Source organism: Mchenga conophoros, linkage group LG4, assembly GCF_057382185.1.
Source record: "Mchenga conophoros isolate Kocher_MC1m ecotype Shallow Benthic linkage group LG4, M_conophoros_male_GT1.1, whole genome shotgun sequence".
Lineage (NCBI taxonomy): Eukaryota > Metazoa > Chordata > Actinopteri > Cichliformes > Cichlidae > Mchenga > Mchenga conophoros.
The window spans coordinates 34,521,813-34,546,232 of record NC_140529.1 but is presented as its reverse complement, the minus strand read 5'-3'; the positions used below and the strand labels follow the sequence as shown (position 1 = coordinate 34,546,232).

The 24,420-nt window shown below is 38.8% G+C and overlaps 1 protein-coding gene across 1 annotated transcript in view; it reads right to left on the bottom strand.

The window, feature by feature from the left end:
• Positions 1–24,420, bottom strand: part of shank1 (SH3 and multiple ankyrin repeat domains 1) — a 103,441-nt gene that overhangs the window by 28,074 nt on the left and 50,947 nt on the right. Inside the window, exons 5-15 of the mRNA XM_085272031.1 lie at positions 23,996–24,104; positions 19,843–19,997; positions 16,466–16,633; positions 13,863–13,979; positions 13,564–13,641; positions 12,254–12,320; positions 11,848–12,014; positions 11,047–11,168; positions 10,312–10,460; positions 7,854–7,967; positions 5,634–5,709 (exon numbers count right to left, since the gene is read on the bottom strand). Of these exons, the coding sequence (XP_085128157.1) occupies positions 5,634–5,709; positions 7,854–7,967; positions 10,312–10,460; positions 11,047–11,168; positions 11,848–12,014; positions 12,254–12,320; positions 13,564–13,641; positions 13,863–13,979; positions 16,466–16,633; positions 19,843–19,997; positions 23,996–24,104 (1,322 nt within the window). The remainder of the gene's footprint in view (positions 1–5,633; positions 5,710–7,853; positions 7,968–10,311; positions 10,461–11,046; positions 11,169–11,847; positions 12,015–12,253; positions 12,321–13,563; positions 13,642–13,862; positions 13,980–16,465; positions 16,634–19,842; positions 19,998–23,995; positions 24,105–24,420) is intronic.

The window sequence follows — 24,420 nt, the reverse complement described above, 5'->3', positions numbered from 1 at the left end:
GCCCAAAAGACGAGTCTCATGTACAGATTGTGTGCAGTTGCTCAGCGCATCTGTGATAATGACACTGAGAGCTAATGATCTGCCAGTTTAGCTTTCATCTCTTTCACTGAGAGCCCAAGTGTAGGGGCTTTTAAAGATTTTAAAGCCAGTTTAAAGTTAAGCATGTAGCAAAGGCAGCCTAAATACAGTAGCAGAGTTAATAAAAATGCTTTAAAACAATACACAAGTTGCTATATGCACTTGGGTTCATGTGCAGATTCAGATATATGCAGTGTCTTCTCATGTTAAGGAAATCCTTTTGAAAGAATGGGATGGCTGAGTGAGCTCAACTCACTCTTCTTGCTTGTCTTTCTGTACAGCCTGAGAGAGGCTGAGTTTGGGTCCAGATGGACGTCTGGATCTGGATTATATTGAGAACATCAACATGATGTCTCCCAGTTGTTCTTATTTCAGTATGATATGTAAAATGTTCAGTTTTTCCACTTTTACATTTAATCAAACAAATCAATGAATCTAAACTGACCTCTGATACAAATTTTAATTACAATCCAGATATCGTAACAATCCTGCAAAACAGACAAATAAACAAGTGCCCAAACGAATCATATACCTGACGTGATTATGTGCAAAAACCTTTTAATCACTTTGAGAAAACATAAACACATTCACCAAAGTCAACAACGAATGAACAAATTTACACAGGTGTTTTCAGCAGACACCGACAACAAAGTAATTATTAAAAATTTAATGTAGCTAGTTTATGGTAGTATTTAAAAAATATTACAATTAAAAGAATTTACTTTTTCCTTCTTTCTTTCAAATTTTGCCTGTTGCTGAATTTCATTGCCACGCCACACTATCTGGTTGCGACATTGCTGCTAGTCTCTTCCTGTGTGCACGCTTCTTTAATTAATTGGATGCAGCTCATTACAGAGCAGCAATGACGCTGCTGAAAATATGTGTGCTGTGATGATGATGGTAGCAATCAAATGTTCACACATTTCTTGTTTTGACTGTGCTAAATTTGGATATTGAAGATCGTTATACCAAGGTCCAAAAAGAAAAAAAAAACAAAAGATACATGTGGAATTATTTAGAGGAATTTAGGAATATATATATCAAAAGTTGAGTGGCATCGGAGATATACACATTTCTCATTCATCACCGAGATTTTTTGATCTTGATCACATAAATTAATGCGTTTAAACACCACTTTGCCTTTACTCATTATTATTATTTTTGATCTCAGTCTTCTTACTCGGTCTTGTCTCCCTTCTGTCACCCCCACCCGGTCACAACAGACAGCTGCCCCTTCCTGATCCTGGCTCTGCTGGAGGTTTCCTGTTAAAAGTGAGTTTTTTCTTCCCACTGTCACCAAGTGCTTGCTCATAGAGGGCCCTTTCATTGTTATTGTAGGGTCTTTACCTTAAAATATAAAACAGCAACTGTTTTTGTGATTTGGCACTTTATAAATAAAACTAAATTGAACTTGATCTTTTTACTATAACTATCATACCTTAAAACTGAGGGAAAGCTTTATGCTTTGACTGGTTCAATTCAATTCAATTCAATTTTATTTATATAGCACCAAATCACAACAACAGTCGCCTTAAGGCGCTTTATATTGTAAGGGAGACCCAATGATAATGCATACAGAGAAAAACCCAACAATCATATGACCCCCTATGTGCAAGCACTTTGGCGACAGTGGGAAGGAAAAACTCCCTTTTAACAGGAAGAAAGAACCAGGCTCAGGGAGGGGCGGCCATCTGCTGCGACCGGTTGGGGTGAGAGAAGGAAGACAGGATAGAAGACATGCTGTAGAAGAGAGACAGAGATTAATAACAGGTATGATTCAATGCAGAGAGGTCTATTAACACATAATGAGTGAGAAAGGTGACTGAAAAGGAAAAACTCAATGCATCATGGGAATCCCCCAGCATCCTATACCTATTGCAGGATTCAGGGTCACCTGGTCCAGCCCTAACTACATGCTTTAGCAAAAAGGAAAGTTTTAAGCCTAATCTTAAAAGTAGAGATAGTGTCTGTTTCCCGAATCCAAACTGGAAGCTGGTTCCACAGAAGAGGGGCCTGAAAAGCCTGCAGTGCGAGAGCGAAGTGCTCTAATGGGGTGATATGGTACTACTGGTGGGTTTAGGATGGCAGGTTTTGCTACAGTGGCACAGTTTATCTCATTCTGTCCAAGTCAGGCTACGAAGAATATCCAGGTTTCAACAGGAGAATTGACAGACATAAAGATGGAGTTACAAAGATGTGTCTAAGAGATGAGCCAGTATGTTGAAAAGGAATATCATTCCAATTTGCAAAGCTAGCCTCAGACATTCCAGTCCGCAAAACAAATCCTGTATTAGAGAAAGTAAAGCTTTTGAAAACTTTACAAAGAGAGAATTTACTTCAAAGTCAGTACAAATAATTCAAGTTGTTGTTTGTTTCTTTTGGTCAGAGTGGGGCAAAAATAGAAACTCATCCATTCAAAATTACTTCTCTAGCACACAACTTCTTCGACTTTTTATTGCCAGCCCGAGCTATACAAGAGCCAAAATGTCCATTTTTTAAAGATAAAGAATTTATCAGTGAAATTTCTTTGGAAGAGAAAAATTAAACTATTCGACCAATCAGCCAGTTAACTGTCAATAAATTCCAGCTGATGTTGGCTAAAAAGTAAATGTCAGCGTCATAAACAAGATGCTATCTTGCTTTGGTCATTCCAATCAGGATGAAGAAACTTAAAGTAAGCCAAAGGGTAAACTTTTTCCTCCTCAGACCTCCTGTTGCTTCCATAAAACACAGTTCATGTCTCTTGCCACCTATTTGTGAACACGAAATTCCTGTCTTCCTTTGTCCGAGCACTTCTTCCCCCTCGATAACTCTCCGCTCCCATTTGAGTGCCCTTCACTGTCTGACCTCCAGATGGAGACACCACAGGGAGGAGAGGGTGATAGAAAGAAAATTAAAAAGTACAGGGGGGTTAGCAATGCAGTGATAAATAGAAAGCGAAGGAGGGATGCAGAGATGGTCAGGAGACACGGCCAAATATAGAGGGATATAAGGAGGAATAGGTGCGATATTACATGTAGTGATAAAGGCTGTGAAAGTGGGCCCATGTGAGGGCGGCTCTGAGTCAGCCATGCCTGCCTGCCTGGCCAAACCAGCATCTCTGCTACAACGCGCCTTTAATTATCCATGATGTGTGTGTGCTATAGAGTGTGTGTGTGTGTGTGTGTACAAACATATGTGTTTGAGTTTGCACTGCTGAGTGTGTCGCTTCCATGAAATGTCACTGTTGATGAAAAGCCAGTTAATAATAAATGATAACGTGCGTATGCGAGAGAAGCACAGTCAGAGCAAATGTAGGCCTTTTGGTTAAAGTTGAGGAATCAAGACGAATAATGATGAGTGTGAAAATGATAGAAGAGGCATGGCTTCACATAAATAATGAATAATCTAACTGATAATAGCTTTATTTATACGTCTTTGTTGAGTACGAGTTCTGGACACTGAAAAGAGTTTACCTGAAACCAATTCACCGTGATGCTGTGACACACAGTGAATGACGAGTTAATGGGAAGACGTTGGTTTCAGACTTGTGCTTTTACAGACCAGAATATTACACTAGTGGGAGCCTCGAAGGCTAGAAAATCACGCCCTTTGCAAAAAACTGCACTTCCTCTAATGGCCACTTGAGGGCGGCTCCAAAAGGGAGTCCCCATAGACTCCCCTGTTAAAAAGCTAAACTTTACAGCAGCAGTCCCCAACCCCAGTACCAGTCCGTGAGTCGTTTGGTACCGGGCTGTGAGAGTTGAGGCTCGGGTGTGAAATTTATGGTTTTCAGGGTTTTCATCGGTTTTTATCGTTATTTTTTATAGTTTTTATCATTAACTCGGTTTCCCTGGGTCTTTTCTGTGTGTTATGAATAAATCTTCTTTTGTTGGTACCGGTACTGGTTTTATTTTGTTGTATTTATCCAAAAAACCTTAAAGGCTGGGGGCTAGGCTTAAAGTTAGTGTGCTGAACAAGGAAGCTATAGCTAATAGAAAGACCTAACCTCCACCAATATGAGTCACTAAACTGGATCTTTCCACCTTCTATTTTAGGATTGGTTTACTGTTTGCCACAGCTTATCAAAGATATTTATCTCCAGTTTTGGTAAGTGAAATTCATTTTTTTTATATTAGTCTGTTACTTAGTTACTCACTGATTAGCACCCATATACTAGGGCCTGCTCAACAAGCCTCCTGGCATTCCCTCGTTTAAATATCATCACTTCAGGGTCCAAAAAGCAACTTAGAAGCATGCAAAAGGCTAAAGTTTGGGGATTAAAAAATGGTCACAAACCAGTTACTGATTACTGATATCCAGTCTACAAGTATGCACGGGGCAGGGTGAGGTAACTGACTGAAATATCCACAGTTTCAACTCAACTCAGGCGAGTTGTTGCATCTGTGAAGGTGCCCTTTAAGAACGAACACTGAGTAAAAGCGGATGCTGATTAAGTCACAGTGGGTGGATGACTAGCTCTATTAACGCAGAAAAGTACAATAATCTTCTGTCAAAAGTTAAAGATCTCAGCTGTTGTTCTGAGATTATTTCTGGCCGGTCCCACAGAACATTAATACATATGCATTACTTCAGCTTGCGTGGTCATCGGGGGCAGTAATGATCATCTGGTGATTTCATAACTCCGGTCAACACAAAGAAATTTCAGATGTATTAGTCACCGAAGTGCACTAAAAGCACCAACAAGTTCAGCCCACCCTGAAATCTGCAACCTAGCAAAGCAGCTCTGCAGCTTGGAGGCAAAAAGCAGACATCAAAAAGACGAAGCTTACTCTAAAATCCTGATATGACACAAATTTACCTCTCAGCACAGGTTAAATTCAGCAAAACCTGCTAGTCAAAACACAACTGGTACACCTCTGCCTGGAGGATAACTTCAGCAGCAGGCAGATCAGCTTCTAGACTGGAGGCAGCGAACCGTCACACATCGTCATCCTGCTGCATGAATCACTCACAACACATCACATCATCAAAGTATCACTGGAACTTATGAATCATCTGGGTAGATGGATACAGTATGTTACGATACAAACAAATCCCCTGCCAACATGTGCAGTATGTCTAAACAGTGAAGCAGCAGCGTCATAATGAAAAGGCTGTCAGCTCTCAGTGCCCCCTGGGAGGACTGACGAGACACATCATGCTCTTTAGCAAAGTACATAACCCCTCATTTCCTGAGCTGAGCTGCTCAGAGGCCAGTGGTAGAAAACAGCAGTAGTCATGTTTAAACCTTTATTTATCCACAATGGGACACTTTCTTGCATCATTCTGGTCACACTTAACAAGCAGCTGGAGCATCTAAACGTCTCTTTTGTCAATCCAAGTGCCCCAAAGTGCTTTTGTGTTCAACTCAAATGCCCCTCTGTTAGGTGGGGTACCACTGTGATGTGACCTCACCGTAAACGAACCCTTCCTCTTGTCCTGTGAGTGGCTAGGAGGCGTTTGTCTGTGCCCCTGCTGCTTAATGAATCTGTGCACACCACTGTGTCTTTTGATGAAACTGGCAGCTGCTCAGCTCAGGTATCAGTAACAGCTAGATGCATGGCAGCTCTTACCTGGGAGCGTCAAAGCTGTCGTAGGATCCCACAGTGTAATGGCGGAACAGTCTTTTGGCACGCTCTCCGCGGCTCTCTGTGAAACATGAAATCACACAGACATCAGAATAGTTTGACCTATATTAAATACATTTGCAGTTTCATTACATAACTGCTAATACTGTAATAATATGGAGCCATCTCTCTGGATTTTTGTCCCCAAGTCACCTGTAAGCTAAAATAAATATGCATATTAATCATGAAATAATTAGCTGACTAACTGACTGGTGTAAAAGCAATTGTATGAATGAATTTAATGAGTAGGTTAAAGAAATTAACGGGAACTTATTATGCTTATTTCCATTTAAATTTCACTTCTGTCTGTAACAAGCCATTTTAGCTCTTCTGATTGGCTTAACCTTATATTTAACCCTTAACCTTACTAGTGAAAACCGTGACTGTTGAATAGGACGTGAAATAAACACAAACCGAGACCATAACATCGCATTTGCAGGCGACTGATGAATACGAAAATCTAAAGAACTGGGACCTATAATAAATGCTTTGAGTTTTGAGATGGGCCCACACGCCCACAGAAATAGGTTACATACAGATTTGTACACCAGATAGATATATACATATATACACTATGATCACTATAGTAAGATACAAAGACAAGAGTCGGAAAACTCAACTCTTAAAACTTTGACCACGCTAATATAGGCATATACCAATACATCATACATACAGTGTGTGGCAGGAAAAAAGTCTGCTTTAATTTTTAAGTAGTCATTTGTTTCCTGTCATCTAAAAAAACACTCATGTAAGTGTCCTGAAATGTCATTTGTAGTTCTGTACAGTAAAACAGTGACAAAAATCTGTGTTAGGGACTAATACTGACTTTTGACCAGGAGGCTGGGTTCAAGATAAAACAAATACTTGGAAAATCTTTCACTTTTGCTACAAGACTTGTCAAATTGGTTGAGCTCATATAGGCAGAAACAGAAAAGAAAGAAAGTAAAAAAGTTTGACCGACCTCTTTACTTGAAGGAATATTTTTTATTCACACTTTGATAAATCCTGTTAACCAGTGTGTTGTTTGTCTGATCATCATTTCAAGGTCAGAGTCAAATTTTTAAGTCATTTTTTGACATACTTCCCACATACCTGTTTAACTAGAGCATCCAGTCGTATGAATTGTTAATCAATAAATGTTAGCATGCTAAAACATGTTTCTATAGCTAACTGTCCAGTCCACATGTTCTGTGCTTCACTTCCTGGTCACCTCTTGATAAGATTACTGTAATGTCATTCTCTCTGCTCATGTTTTATACACCTTTGTTATTTTGTGGTGTTAATGTGGATCTTGTTAATTGTGTCTTGTATAACAATTAAATGTCATTACCATTAAAATAAATCAGCACAGCATAAGCATGATAAACAAAGGTGAAGATGGGAACCATATCTACTACATATCATACTTACCACTACATGCTGATAGTGTTAGCTGTTGCGTTTTGTGGTCTCTTAGTTCTTCTTTAACTATATTGAATATTTCCCTAAAAAAGCATGTCTATCACATTGGTGATTATAGTCAAAGTGAAAAATTGAGCTGGTCTTGCATAAGGTGAAAGAAAAAAAACATTTTATTTACCACTTAAAATAGGATATGGTGTATAAGAAGAAAGTGTTAAACAAGAACTAAGGCATTGTAAGCGGACTCTCCGTCAATCTGCGGATGGTGGTGCTTTGAGCTAAATGTTAATGTGGTTATTTTAACAATGGCAGGGAGCGAGCATACAAAGGTGACAAGACAAGAAGGGAACAAACAGACTAAATACACAGAATATAAGGCACAGGCTGAACTCAAAAAGATTCTATCGATGTTGGAAAAAAGAAGAAAAGACGGAAGCAACTGCTTGAGGAACTAACCTTCAAAATAAAACAGGATGGAAAACACAAACGGAGACCATATGATGCATGTGATGATTCATATTTACCAATAATCTAAAAATAGCCCTAAAATTGAAAAATCCCATGCTTATGATGCTAAATGTTCTACAAACCACCCTTAAAATTCAACACCATAAGTTTTTGATCTAGTAACGGATCACAAAACAAAGGTTTCAAATACAAATAAGCTGTATACTCAGGGAGGGTAAATGCAAAACTGAAATGTTTTCTCAGCACTTTTTTCCTCCTGTGCATTTGTGAGTGTGCGCCACAGCTGGTCGTCCTCACCTGATCGGTTGTCTTGGCTTCGAAGCATCACTTCTTCAACACAGTCAGAGGGAAACCATCCCGTGCGACCTCTGACCGTCCCCTCCCAGTAACCGCCCTCGCCAACACTCAGTACTAAAGACGGGGACAGGGAAGAGAAATATGTTAAGAAAAAAAAGGTGACACAACCAACACAAACACACACAGACACATCGATGAGAAATGAACGCACACAAAAAGACAACAAGTACAGACGGAAAAAAAATAAATGTGGACACACACGTGGACATGCAAACCTCCTACATACTCACCAAGACATACATACCTGGCGACACCTTAGACTCACTCACAAACACACACATATTCATACCTGCAGACATTAAATACAAACATATATAGAGACCTTACACTCATGTCAGGACATGACCATCTAACAAACTCATCTGACGACACTGTGGACTGGATTTGGATTTGGCCCACGAGACAGAGAAGCTGCCTTTACAGCAGGGCCCTCATTTATAAAACACTCACGGCTCAAAGCAAAAAACACTTATAAGCAGTTATTTATAAAGCCATACTTTGATGAGGAAATGAGCTCATCTCTGGGCAAAGTCGGAGCATTGCATTCGCCAGCCGCAGATTTTGTCTTTGCTGCAACACGCTACCGAGCTCTTTGTCAGGCAGTCCTTGAAGGTTTCACGGCAGTTCACGAAACAGTCACGCCTTTAAATCTATCGATTTGTGTTTCTGGACATGAATCTGGTGTTGTTCATGAATCTGTCTGTGCATGTTCAAGTATATGAACTTATTATTTTTGACTTTTAAAGGTCAAAAAAGTCCACATTTGGAGGATGGAAGGGTTACCGGGGGAGTGAATCGTATCACCCGTCACACCACAGACACAGTTTGAGTCGTAAACCTGACAGATTTTTACACTTCATTTGTTTTATTTAAACAATTCAATCGTTTAAAATTAACTTAATTATCATTAAACTGACTTGGTTAGGTTTATGTAATAGTTTAAAGCAGTGGTCCCCAACCCCCGGGCTGATCCGTGAGTCGTTTGGTACCGGGCCGCACAAGTTAAAGCTCGGGTGTGAGGTTTATGGTTTTCAGGGTTTTTATCGTTAACTCCCTGGGTCTTTGTAGTTGTGTGTCTTATTTTGAAAGAAATATTTACATGTTACCATAGCGTCCAGGGAGCGTTAAAGGGCTGAGGGGAGGATGTTACTCTCAATGTTGTTGGCACATTGTCAGGAGGGCGCTGCTAATGAAGTTACACAATTACACAGTGAATTCGCATTTATTATTATATTTACAAAATACCACAGTTTTTGTGTTGGCCATATCATTTTTTTTTTTGTTGTATTTATCCGCAACACATCAAAGGCCGATCCGTGAAGATATTGTCTGACATTATACTGGTCCGTGTAGCAAAATAAGTTGGGGACCGCTGGTTCAGAGTAATACTTAAATAAATGTAGCCCCCGCTGTTTCAACATGGATATTTTTTGCATGTCTCTAACACTTTGATCTCGGTTTAAAGTTTGGGTGGACTGCAGTAAAATTATCTACAGTCATTCATTGTCCTTAATGGACGACAGCTGAAAGTTCTCCAGGTATTCTAGTCTGAGCAACTCAGGCTTCTTCACTGTCACCAGAGGATGGCTCCTCCTGACTGTAGTGAATGTCTCATTTTTCTCCAAAGGTTGTGGAGTTCCATCCATTTCAAAGTCTCTGTTTTCTCAAGATCCATCTGTAGTTTGGTTGAGAACGCTCACCAACTCCCAGCTACAGTGGATATCAAAGGGCTGATACTGTAATCCCAACTCTGTAGCCTGACACACATTTTTAGCCACTGTAGCCACTTTTTTTTGTTTTGTTTGGATCCTGCAAGCCGTGCAACATAAGCTGGATGCAAATAACAAAAGCTGAAAAGCTGAAAGAAGAACAAATATTGAACTTGCTTGTGTTGTTCTGTGCCTTGATGAATGTATTTGTAGTCATTTGTTTGGCATGTTATACATATCAATAAAACCTTGATTAGGCAGTAGTATATTAGGTTCCGCTAATACTCTGATGGATGCATCATCTGCCATCCGTCATCAGTTAGCTAAATAATGTTAATGTAAAAGCTGTCACCTCTGATCTTGTTAAAGCCTTACAGTCAGCAGCTTATATATTAGAAGGAACTTTTGGGGCTATGCCAGACTCCCAGAGATTTCCAGTAAAATGAGCTCATGTGACATCATGTTACGTTAAATGGTTTCTGCAGTGTTGCTTTTCATGTCTTAAATGTGCTTTTCTTGTGCGCCTATTAAAGATACCTCTTGTGGAGCTTGTGCTTTCTTACAGTCTCTTTGTGTCAAGTACCAGGTGAGAAACAGCATCACTAACTTTGAGTTGACATGGAAGACAAAATGTTTTGACTGTCTGCCACACAAACCTTCACATGATGTGAAAATGGAGTTACACTCACCTTTGACCCTGTCCCCCTTGTTGAAGCTGATTTCTCTCTCCCCCTGTGCAGAATGTGATCGAGTGGCTATAAAAACACGTCCTGGGACGGCGCTGTACAGGCGTCTTCGCTGTCCCGCAGTTTGAACCGTGGTGGTGGCTGGGCCAGGCCTGAGAGGGGAGGAGGATTTGAAACTGCAGTTTAAGGTTCAGGAACCTCTGTAGCATTTTATGTCCAGGACTGAGCTGCTGACTGAGCCCTTGGTACATCAAATGAAACTTTCTGGGACTCAAGTGACTTAAATTATTTTGAGAAATTAGCTACTTTGTTTTACAGAAAGAAAGAAAAAGTCACCATTGAACTGTTTAGTTTACGTGTTTATTTCTATGACTTTTCAGGGAGCTGTTATAAACGTTCCCTAAACATTGTGTGATTTCTGTTGAGTGTGACTTTGTTCTTTAACATAAAAATTAAGAATTGGCTGAATTATCAGAATTATTATTGATCTGAATGACTCTTAGTTTCCATTTTCAGAGAATACTAACAAATACTAACAATACTACACCAAATGAACCATATTCAACTCCTTTCATGGCTCTTTAAGAACGTGACTCACATAATCCACTTAAAAGAGTTTAACATCTGTCACCCAGCACAAAAGCCTCAAAAGCACTTCGATTGATCCATCTGAATCTGCAGGAAGTGGAAACAAAGCTCCTGTTTAACAGCACTTTGTCCTCCGACTCCTCCACTCACCCCTGTCTCCGACTCTGCCTGCTCCGGTCCTCTTTGTCTCCGATCCTCCCACGGGAAGGAGAGCGTGTCCGTGCCCCCCTGGGACTGCTGGAGCTCCGCAGGGTTCCTGTATGCTTGTAGCCCTGTCGGTCAGAGAAGGAAAGGTGAGAAATCTCAAATATGACCTACTTTAATGACATTTAACATTTTTCTGGGCTGTAAACCTAAAGAGGATAACAATAAGAACTGGTGATTAATCTTCTGCTCCAAAGCACATACTATATAAAATGTGAGAAGATAAGGCCCTGCAATTAGCAGTATTCACCACTAGAGGTTGATAAAGGTCATCCCCTGCGTTATATTGTGCACATGTTCCATCATGTTGGAAATGGGTGTTTTGCAGGCAAGCAGTAAGTTTAAAGAACCCATATATAAATCCCCTTCCAATTAGACAACAAGCTCCACATCCCATGACCAACCCTGCAGAATGGAGCAGAAAAAAATACTAGCTCTGATGGATTAAACTATGTTTGATGCACTTGTGCACTTAGAAATGCTTGCTGTGTGCTTTGCATCATTCATTTCAACAACACAAGTTGCTAAAATGTTTTAAGCTTTGAGATACGGCTGTTTTATCAGCTGCTGTCTCCATTGTTGGTAAAAAATAATAATAATAATAATCTGAGCTTTCTAATTAAAACGAGTAAAACATCCAGTAAAAATCTCTCTGAAAAACGAAAAGGTTACAAAATCGACCCATAGGTGTTTCCTGTGTCGATAATTTGAACTCTGACCTCCTCACACAGAGACAAACACAGACACCTGCACAGAGACGATGTTGGTGCCCGGGGCGTTGGGCACTGCCATCCAGTCTGGAAGGTTCATGCTGCTGTCGCTGTTGGCTCTGAGGAAGGGATGAGGAGGTATTGTCAGCGTCCGGGAGCTCTCCCGCCTCTGGGGGGCGTACTTTGGAGACTCCACAAAGGGGACTAGGGGAGACAGAAGAGATTTCATTCTTCTTTTCATATCATCCTACAAACCGTGATGCATGTTTCTTTACACTCTCCATCCACATGCTACTTGTTTGTATTTAAATTGTTATTGGCCCTTGCTGCTGAAAGAAGTCCTGCTGATTTAAGGTTAAGTAAGAGAGCCTGTGTGTTGTGTTAGCTTAAGAAAAACACCTTGCAGAACAAATCTGAGACCAGACATCTGTTATAGCACTTACCCACATCTGTGGCTCTGTGGTTTTTGATTATTTCTCCCAGCTCAAAATGGCCAGACATAACAGCCACCTGATGAACAAAACGCACGCACGCACACACACACACACACACACACACACACACACACACACACACACACACACACACACTCCTTATGTTTAAGATAACTCTAATTAGGATGAGCAATATAGCCTCAAAATTATATAATGATATTTCAGAAGTATAGGGAAAAAAATTATTGAACACTTTATTTATTATTATTTATAAGTCTAAGTAAATGAAGGGCATTTTCCATCCTCTTTCTTCAGTGACGTGCTCTCATTAACGACACATTTTCTGATATGAAGTGTGAATGCACAGTAGTGACGCATCATTATCATAATAACAGAGAAAAAGTCATATTTAAGCACAAAGGAGCTTTGGTGGTGTTTTCCCTGGAAATTTAAGTAAAATTAATATCTTAATATCTTAGTTTAATAATTATAACAGTGTCTGCACAACACATTACTTAATAAAACTGAAAAATAGTTTCTACCTGGGATCTTATAGTTTTAAGCATGTACTAAAAGTTAGTGTGGGATAAATAAGGATGCTTTTGAACAATGAATCATGCAAAGCTACTTAAGCAGAGCACTAGATGAAACTATATTGGAATTGGAAATTAGCAATATTAATTAAAAAAAAATTATAGAATGAAAATTGATAAAGTAAATAAAATTAAAATAAATAATTATTTATTAAATAGAATTAATAGAAAATCATTACATAAAAACTATATCTCTGATGCATAAAATTTAAAATTATATTTTGTTTTCCTTTGGGAGTAATTTTCTTAGGTATCTATGATGGTTTTATCTTGTGCAAGTCAAAGGTAAATAGACAGTTTGCTCAAATTATTACCGTTCTGTTGCTTTTACTAGTATAAAATGTTTCTTCCATGTTTTCTTTCATGTTCTTTGTGTGTTCGAGTGTTACAGAAACATCTTTTCTGAATTAGCTGTTTTCCCTTTTCTGGAGCTTATATATATATATATATATATATATATATATATATATATATATATATATATATATATATATATATATATATATATATATATATATATATATATATATATATATATATATATATATATATCCATATTTAGGGGTCACGTGCATTTCCAACACCTGAGACATCTGTATGCACTGCAGCACAGTGCTGGCCTGAAGTGAAATTAGGCACTAGCACTTTATACTTTATGCTATGCTAAGTTAATAAGACAATAAACCACACCATGCATAATTACCCAGCCAGACACTCAGCATTTACCTGAAAGGGGGTTTGCCCGCTGTTATTCTTTGTGTCTTTATTTGCTCCCCGGTAGAGCAGAATTCGTGCACAGCTTTCCTGTAACAAACAGCATTGATTAACGTATCTTTAATGCAAGTGCAATACAAAGGGCAGGATTCTCTACTGGCATTCCCCTGTGGCATCATTGCTTTTACTTAGTTTGTTGATGAAAACAAAAGCAGGTTGATCTTTTTTAAAAACACAGTTTTAAAGATCATTGCATCAAATTTCGGTACAGTCGGGGGAAGGCGATACTTGATTTGTACTCTGTGAAATACCTTATTGTATAAAGCACAGATGTGCAAGGCAGTGTTTCCAGAGGCATTCTGGGAGGAAGAATCCGCCCCGTAGAATAGGAGGTGCTCCAGATGCTGGGAGTTACCATTCTGACAGGCCTGAGAATGAAAACAGTTTGGTAGTAAGACCGAAAGAAAGAGCGAAAGCAAGGCGTCAAAGAGGAAAGATTTATGTGGTTGTTTAATAGAGAGAAAAGAGAGACGGGGGGGCAAGCAAGGGTGAAGAGGAGACGATGGCCAAAGGTGGCAGTAACACCAAATTTAATTAACACAACCTCCAAACTCAGGGGCAATAAAACACTGACAATACAAATATACACAATACAGTATGACAGTAATAAAGTCATTGCTAGAAAAACGAGCAGCATTATTCACGCAGACACAATGACCCACGTGATTTACTTATTTTTTTAATTTAAAGTGAGAAAAAAGTCAACATGTTAAAGTACATGTGATGTAAGTCACAGTATTTTGAATAACTGTTTTATTTAATATAATAATATGATAGAATCCATGTACTTCACTGATCTTGAAGTCAAAGCTTTTTAAATCGTTTTTGCCTGAAATATCAACTGTGTCTCAAACATGCTTTAAACATTTTTCACTTATTATACAAATAAATAACCCACTCATTTATCTTGCAGCTATTACATATCATAGCCCTAAGCTAGGTTATTTTATCTCTTCAGATTTTTTTATTTGCTTGTAATGTTAATTAATTTTTAATTTTTGTTTAATTTATGGTCAAACCACTGGTTCTTATAGGGCACTTTTCTGTACATAGCACTGTAACAGATGATCCTATACAAATAACAGTGGGCCACCTTTACAGGCTAAATTTAAAATTCAAGCATATCATTAACTGTTATCTCATCATTATAGAGAAATGAAGCCACAGTTATAGAAATGCAAGAATATTTGTCTTCGACGGCAAAGTGTACAAAACAGGAGAGAGATTTTCTGAAGGTGCGTAAATATATTAATGTACTCAACGCAAACCAGGACAGCTGAGTCACAGCTGAACACATTTCCATTTGTTTTGCTATTTTCAAGTAAAATTGTGCTTTAAAGACAGCCTTGTGACCTCATGAATTTCTTCTTTTTGGCTCCAAAGAGAGGGGTGAGGGGTATTTCCTTAAGTGTGGTTTGCATAGGCCCTTACGCTCCAAATTCAGTGCCCCGTTCAGTCATGCTGCTGCGACTGCTGCAGACTCACTGAGCTATTATTAACCGAATAATTGACATGAGTTAATTTATCAGTGATGTGGTTAATTTTTTTCATTGTTATAAAAGTAAAACAAAAAAAAGTTAAAAGTCAGGAAAAACTGCCAGGCTGACCTATAGCACGCTATACACTCAAAACAGAAAACATGGTGTTAAAAAAAAACCTCAATGCATTTAATACTGACATGCAAAATTTTGCCCTCATATTATTAAAATTGCTCGAGTTACAGTCTCCTGGAGTACACAGGGCTCACAATGCTTAATCCCTCATTTCTTAAACCACTTTTACATTTAACCACATTTAAGCTCTATAAACTTCACACTCTACATGACAGAAATCGAAATGGTGCAGTTTTTGATGTCTTTCTGTCTCTATAATATATCCCATGATGCTGACGCTCAGTCATGATTAATAAAATGAGATTTAGGGTTGATATTGTGGAACTTGAAGTGAATGTAAAATCAATTTGGTTGCAGTTTTTTGTGTTTTGGCCCAGAAAACGTTATGAGGATCTTTCCTCTATTAATGAAATTTTGAGTATTCAAATATACTGACAAATATAGCAAACTAAAGAGTGCAAAATTTATCCCCGTTATATCACAAAATATTCATGGTTTAGCATCCTCTCATTGAATGTACAACAGTTATTATGGAAAAGTAACAGCTGATTGCTAGAGGCGGGCTGACTTAATGTGAAATTACCCTGCACCCAAATGCAACAGAAAAATCTTCAATCTGTCAGACATGAAATAAAATGCAGCTTCTTTTAGTGGCCTCGTCCAAAAATCGTATTAGTGTTGAATTTATGAGTCAAATCATACTTAACGCACACACACCAACGGTTTCTTTTGGAGTCCCTGTCTGACAAATAGAGCCGAGGAGACAGATGCTTACGCAGTGAACACACTGAGATGAACAAGCTGATACCTTCATTTTTCCTCGCGGCCTTCCCTGTCCACTTCACAGCTGTTACATGAGGCCACTGAAGCAGGATGGGTAGGATGTGATGTGAAAGGTGAAGTGTTTCATGGCATGAATGGGTTTTGACGCAGACACACACTGGAACACAGAGTAGACTGGTACATTACAAAAAGTGATGTGGCATACTTCTGCAATATGAACAACAAGAACATGAGCTCCGAAAGTCCAGACGCCTTTTTCTGGTGCTTTCACATCTCAGCTCCCAAATAGATGTAAATCAGGCCACTGACCTCATTAGAGTTTGTTTCAAGGATCCTCAAACAGAAAGTTTTACAGTTGATTTGGTGTTTTCGCTTTTATTGAAAACACAGGAGATTAACTGTATTTATTTTGTCCTAGATTTGCTTGAGGTGACTTATTTTTTTTAAAAAGTGTTTACCTGATGTGTTTCATCCCAGCCGTTCTCGTCCCTGATGCCCAGTTTGGCGTGATGGTAAAGCATTGTTTCGCAGCAGGAGGTGTCGCCCCCTGTCAGCACAGTGTGGTAAAGAGGCGTCAGCCCTCGCCGGTCCTTATAATCTGGGGACGCCCCCAGAGAGAGCAGAACCTGTATGATGGCACAAAAGAAAAAAAACCCTCATGCTGAAGCCTTTGTTAAACTCTGACAGTAATGATAAAGATAAATTACTAAGATAAATAGCAATGATTTAAAGGGGACATGTTTGAAAATAATCCACTAGACCCAAAGCTATTTCCACTTTGTTTGCGTCCAGAAGAACATAATTATATTAAAAATTAATTAACGTCAGTCTTTTAAATGCCAAAAACTAACTTTAGAAAAATAAAAAAAAACCTCATTTACGAAATGTTACACACTTGGTCGATAACGGATAAGATAAGAAACACTAGAAAGTCTAGCGTACATATAAAAAAATGTTTGGAGACACTATCTGAATCTATAAAAGATTTGAAAGCCAGTTTGAATGATAGATTCTCATCAACCATGCACTGTCTCTAAGAAGCAAATGATTTGATACAGATTCCCATGTAAGAGGACATTTGTTGTTGTTGTCTTTTGTTTCTGTGTTTTCCTTCGTTCCTTTTTTGCACCAACACAGAGAGACCACCGGTGCCTGTTTTCTTCGCAGTCACTTTCAGTGATTTTGGCATCAGAACAGGATAAGCACTGCTCCTGGCTGACGAGCGGACATGCCTTTTTAAAATCAGCAATTGCTTCACAGTCCGCCATTTTTATTTAGTCCCCAGAGTAGCTTCTGCCAGCTTTAACTTTAAAATGTCTCAGCCATAGGCGTTGCACACCAAATGTTCAGTTGTTGGCTGCAAGAGTGAACGCAAGAGTCCTTATGCGCTCCCTGTATCTGAGCTACTGAAGACTGAGAACTGGAGTGGAGTACTGTAATTCTTGATTTTCACTGTGCAACAACAACAAAAAAAGAAAATCCTTACCCCTAGCATGTTGTGTGGCTAATGTAGCTAATGTAATGATGGTGAACGCAAAGACAGAGAGGCCACCGGGAAAGGCAGGCAAGTTCTTGGGGACTGAGGGCAAACTAGAGAAATGTGCCAAGTTTGCAGTGACAGTACGAGAGGCCTGACTTCCTGAATGGTTGCGTGATTCTGTCTAAACCTAACGATATCAGTGAAAGCCTCTCATCATCTTTCTGGGAGTGAAAAAAGAAAGAAGAAAAAAGAAGAAGAGGAGAAATAAGCCAAGACAGATTCAGCACAGCAGTAATTGACTTGTTAGCATTCATATCAGGCTAGGAGAACATATACAGTAATGTTTACAGTTTACACAACACTTCATAAATGATCGACTTGGTTTTTGGCATTGACTCCAAAATAAACATGGTTTCCTCCATTTATGGATTAATGTTTTATTTATTTATAGGACTGTTGTTGCTGCTGCTGCTGTCAGATTATTTATGTCATGATACTGATAGAGTCTGGTTGGTTTGGTTTACCTAGATCACCAACAAACTGGAACCATGACTGTCCACAGCCTCATATCGAAATGTAGAAATGCAGACCAATTTGAAACCAAAGAACACAGACTTTAATAAAAGTTACTGCAAGACTAAAACTATATATTGAATACTTACTAAACTAGTTTTAGTAATCTGTCAAGATTTATGTCAAATTTATGAACAGAAATAGCACGAGGAAGCATTTGTGCAAGTGTGCATTGTCAAAATAAAGTGCTCTGCATGAATAATATTAGCTTTCAGAACTCAGAAATCTTATTATAAAAATTACCTTAATATTGTAATAAGAAAAGCAAAAACTAATATTAAAAACTTCTACATTCGTTTAAAATAATAAAAACTAAACTTCAAAGTCACTCTTAAAAATAACCAAAGATTAAACTGCGAACTATAAAAACATACAACTGTGTCTTAGCTCCTTCCTTTATTAGCATTTCATTAATGGTGCACATGTTTATGCTAATTATATACACATTTCCATTTATATTTAGTGTTTATGTGTTTTGGGCATTTACATGTTTGAATGTTTACATATACACCTTTCAAAACAACAATAATAATGTGTTGACTCCACCTCATTGGTTTTCCCACATCTACCTAAGTCTAGGACTTCCTGGCTTCTGATTGGTCTGTAGAGTCACATGGGGAATCCGAACAAGGAAGTTGTTGTGCTGAAGTGGGCCAATAGCATAACTGCTGCTAAGAAAGTTATCCGTCTCCGTGTATGGAGTTAAATCAGGGCCACGCTGTTTATCTTAATTGAGAGAGATTTATTATCGTATAGAAACCCTCATGTCACACAGTTTTAATGAAAACATTGTGCTTTGTGTAACTTAAAAGATCCTACAGGAGTTTTTTTCTTATTATTATTTTTGGCTCAATTTCTGTTCAAACACCTATTCCCAGTTGATGCTTCTTAAAGGGCTACACTTACACTTAAATCTGAGGTTACAATACGTAACTAAAGTCATTCTGCCTTGTTTTCTTCTTGAGAGGGCGTAGGCAGCTTATTTCTTTTCAAGACACGAAACTAGTCCATTTTTATCATGGAAGAATTGGCAATCTGCACTGTATTTTGAGCCAAAACTTGCTCCAACTAGTTAAATATATAGAATGTAGAACCTTTAAAACCTTCATCAAGTAAAACAATAGTACAGTAGGAAGGAAAAAATATATCTTGATGATAGTTTCCTAATTCAAGTTGAGGAATATTCATAGAATTCAAATCAGGATGGAAACTCATAGCTGGGGGTTCAGAGAGGTCACGTTACACCCCAGGCTGGGGAAAATGATGTATTCAATCAGAGTCTGATGTAAACCTTTGTGCAGTTTAGCAGAGTTTCTTTCCTTTGTGGAAAACATAGGCTCTAACAATGTTAACGCTTGCAATTATCTCCCCCAATGAGGTTCTCGTCTACAGCTACCTGTATTCTCAGCAATTTGAGAGCTGAAAATCTGGATAAACGCCTAAAATGTAAATGTGTCAAAACCAGGCAATCTGGATGTTAACGCCTCTCTTTCTCTCTGGCTGAATCAAATAATAGAGTTATTTGTTTGCATATTGTGTGTGGGTGGGTGTGGATCGCTGAGTGGGAGGGTCTTTTTGTTCGGGCTTTAGCTTGTTTAGATATACAGCAACGCAAATGAAGAGAATACAGTGTCACTTTCAGGGCAAATATCCATCTTGCAAGATATACACCCTGTTCTAGGTTGATGTTTTTTCTCTTTTTGTTACATAATACATGCAAAATCATCACTTTCCACAGGCAGATAGCAGTATGAAAGGACTCCAACATATGCAAATGTTTACCAGCAGGGCTGTATGGTGGTGGCCTCGAACAGCCTTGTGTAGCGGTGTGAGTCCATCTTTGGCACGGAAGTCAATATGAGCTCCTCCATCCACCAGGACCCGGATGGCCTCTCCTCCACCTGGCTCACACTGCACTGCCAGGGTCAGAGGAGTCTCTAAAGAACACACACAGAGACACACATATGCAGCTTTATTTAAATGGGACTGTTATAGAGCAGGGAGTTCACAGCTGATTTGCTGGAGAACAGTAGCTCTTTCCAAACTCCTGAGACAGAAACAAACATTTAAAAAAGAAACATTTAATGCATTTTAGTTTTTATGGTTATGATTTAACAATTGAATGACGTGTGAGGTGAAAAAGAGTTTGTGCATCACAGTAATGAAGCTGAGAAAGTGCAGCAAATGCCTACACATCTAACCTACAATTTACTGATAATCATGTAAAGTTCTTGCGTTTTCCATGTATTTTCAAACCAAATCTTCTGTCTGTGTAATCTTATTGTACCTTTAGATCTGGGCAGATCCTGTTTCCATGTAAGGAAAAACATGCAATAAAGAGGATTTAATGAAGTGACTGCACATACATAAATGTGCACAACTCACTTTGGAGATGACCATCAATCCTGCAATTACATGATGCTGCCCGTCCAAAAACTCTTCCTATGCAAAAGAGTTGAGCAACTAAACTTGGCACACAGGTACATCCCAGACCTCTTAATGTTTTTATCTATATCAGATATTATCATAACATAACATTACTTAGCATCCATGTTCCAACAGACAGAAATGACCTATTTTTAGCATTCTTGCAGGTATAACACCCTTAAAAAAGTGTTGGATAATTTAAATTTTACAACAGTAATCATGATGCAACCATTTATTTATTTTTAAAGAAGAAGGTTTTTCAAACGATGAATATACAATACATAGCTTTCCCATATTCCATATTTTTGTCTTTAAAGTTGTGAATATAGCAAATGGCACATGTTTCATGGAAATCTATTCAAGAGTCATTATAGACTAAAAGAACACACTAATGTGAAATTCATCTTGACAAAGTGTTTCTATCATTGTCCTCCACTTCTACAACTTTAATAAAGAAAATTAGTTAACTACCTTTGTACGACAACATGTAAATTTAAAATAAAAAAGCTGAATTTGGGCAGATATAAACAAGTAAAATCCCCTTATGTGTGACAACACTGTTTTATTATTTTGAACATGAAAGTTAGACAATCCTAAATCTCACCACCATCAACTTGCTTCCTGATTACGACATCCCGATCAGCCAACTTTAAGTCTTCTGCAAATATTTATATTCCTTTCTGTGATAGTGTGAGGGGAAATGAAAAAAGCCTCTGCATTAGTTCCATCTAACAGGTAACATTACTACTTTCCAGCTGAATGTTTTGCCAGTGCACTGATGTTTTGCCGTTATCCTGATGTCATATAAAGAAACAAAGAAGCTCAAAATATCATTTATTGCAGTCAAAAAAGTGCTGTGTCACTTTTTTGGCTAACTTGATCCTTTCCAGAAAGACAGTTCACCAGCACCTACAAGAATAAAACCATTCAAAGTGTTCCCAGTTGAAACAGGGTACACAGCACCGTCTGCAAGGGGATTTTTCTGGCAAAGAAGAAAATGACTGAAGGCTTTCATCACTGAACACTTTCTGTAGATCTCAGGTTCAAACAATTTGGAGAAATGTTTTGACTGCGCTTCCTCTGAAGTTATACTGTCAGGATGAGTCAGGGAATACCCATTTATGAGTTTCCTTGGCAGTGATCGACATGAGTGTGTGTCCTGGCCGGAGCCAGGCTAATTATGGCAGAATTATTTCATGTCCTAATGAAGGCATTCTCTGTGAGGCTTCTGGAAGCCCACGGAGAAAGTTTCAAGGAGACAAACGGGTCAAAAAAGTATTAACAAGGTTGGATATATCTCTGTCTGCAGGCTTTTTATCACCTCTCTGCCCTGTCTGCATAGGACTAATGCTGCATTCACTGTTCCTGGACTTCCTTTCAAAATACCTTCACATAACCATAAAGTCAAAAGGCAGGAGAAGCTATTTCAGGACACAGGGATATCACTTATATCAGACTTTGACTGATATTAAACAGCTTTTTTCAACACCCCCAAATCTAAATCCAGTTCATACAAAATTCAGTTAAACCAACAAATCTCATTCAATTCATTTCCTGAAACCACAGAGTCATATACTGTATATATGTTTGATTCCACAAACTTTAATGCAGAAGGACAGAAACTAGGATCCAGCAACAAGTCCTCCATCCGTTTTCTTCCTCCTGTCTAATTCAGGTCATGGATTGGCTGGAGCCTATCCCAGCTGCCATTGTGCAAGAGGCAGGAAACATTCTTGAACAGGTCAACAATCTGCAGCAGGTCTAACACAGAGAGACAGCCAATTTAGAATCACCAATTAACCTAACATACCCGGGGGGAACCCACATAAACACAGAGAGAGCACGCAAACTCCACATGGAAACGCTGTGGCCAGTCAATAGATTTGAACAAAGGATTAGTTTTCATGTGGTCTCACATCACTGGGGCTAAAACAAATGCTTTCCTGCTCCGCCCCACAATTACTTTTACCAGGTTTGTTTTGCCAAAATGCCAAGGAGTGGTTAAATCGCATGCATTAAATATACACATATATATCAGTACTAAAACTACACCTTTTCAGCTCAGTCATAGAAAAGACTATTGTGCCCCAGAACCTTGAATAGGAGGACCCTGAAACAACAGCACTATTAGCTAATTAGCTCCCACTACTGCTTAGAGCAGAATCACTGATCAGACTAAAAACACATAATCTGTACTTTCTTTAACCCTAGTGGCAAAGTAAGAGAAGAGTTTCTCCTCAAGACATGATAAATATTATTTTAAAGTGGCCCTGCGACAGACAGGCGATCTGTCCATAGAGCGTACCCTACCTCCCGCCCTTTGGTAGCTGGGATAGACTCCAGCCCCCCTGCGATCCTGATAATGATAAGCAGAAGAGAATGAATGAATGGAATTAATATTTTAAAGTGCTCTGGTGGATGTGGATCATCCAAACTTGCAGTTTGTACAAAAAATCTTTGTTTCTTTTCATTTAAAGGGTGATGAGAGTATCCAGGACACGAAACAGATGGAAAATGGTCACGCTTGCGCTTCTGTTCAGTGTATGATATGCTAGACCAGCAAAGATGGTAAAAAAAAAAAAAACAACAACAACAAAGTGTAATTTTTATGGGGGGGAAATGTTTTTTAAAAGAACTGTATTTAGGGAGAAACGCCACAGACATTTTAAACAGTTTTAATTCCATCTGATTTCTAAACTGGCATTGGTATGGACGTGAGGGTCCTTATTTCTATCTTTCAGGATAAAACCCTGTGATTTACTGGCAACCTTTCACTCTTCATTTTTATATTCTAGTGACCACTGAAATGAAAAATATCTGCTCAAATAAGTGCCTAGAGTTGAGGTCCAGCCCATTTAGATAGCTGTTGCAGACTTTAACATGACTAAAAACCATGAATGCAGTACAGGAACAGCATGTTTGTGAGGGAGGCTCATCGAGGCTCTCTGTCTCCCCCCTGTGTTGTGCGCCGGGAGCGTGTTTCACACCCATCATGACAGGCTGTGTTTTGTGTTTTGACACTTGCTCCCTGAACGGCTGGAGCGACACAGAGCAGCACACCCAAACTGTAAATGAGCCGTCTGCTGTGCCCCCCTGAGCACTAACAGGATCTAGGAAAAGCCACCAAAATTGTGAACAGCACTGGCTCAGATCCCTCACAAAGTGTTAGGCCAACATACTGCAGAGCTGAGGGCAGAAAACAGAGGGGGAGGAATTGAAAACAGTTTAAAGAGTCCATACAGGAGAGCTTCAGGTTCCATAGCTGCTGACTATCTTTGTGCTTTCTTAGCTGCTTGCATATTTGGAGTTCCCGTTTTGGCTAACTGTAACAGAGAGATCATCACCAACTCTTTTATAAATGTGTTTGTTTTATCTTGTGAAACACCTTTTTAAATTGGGCTGCATGACAGCTTTTACATGTTATCCGTGTAACAAGAGAAAATTTGCACTGTGTAGATAAAATAACTAAGTGCTCGTGTGCAGTTGGGGGAGTGGAAGGAATCCTTACCACCAGTGTCAGAATCCTGGTAGTTGGGATCGAGGCCCTTGTCTAAGAACTTGGCCATCTTGTCCACAGCGCTGGTTTGAATGTAATCCATGAACTTCTTCAGGCTGGCCTACATGTAAAAGAAATAAAAACAAAAACTTCCCACGTGTAACTGATAAATATTCAGAAAAAATTGGATAGTTTGGTGAAAATAAAAACAGCAAAAGCAGGTTCAGGAAAAGCTATCCATATAGTAGATTTTACAATTGCAAAAGGGTTTTTGTCAATTTTATGTCATTGGTTTGTTTGTCTAAGTTAAGCTTTAATTATTTATTTCAATACAATAAATTAACATATATAAAACATTACTGAACAATCAAACGCATCCTGCATAAATCTGCACAGATGTACACATGCACCACTGCATGCTTAGTGACACTTACACA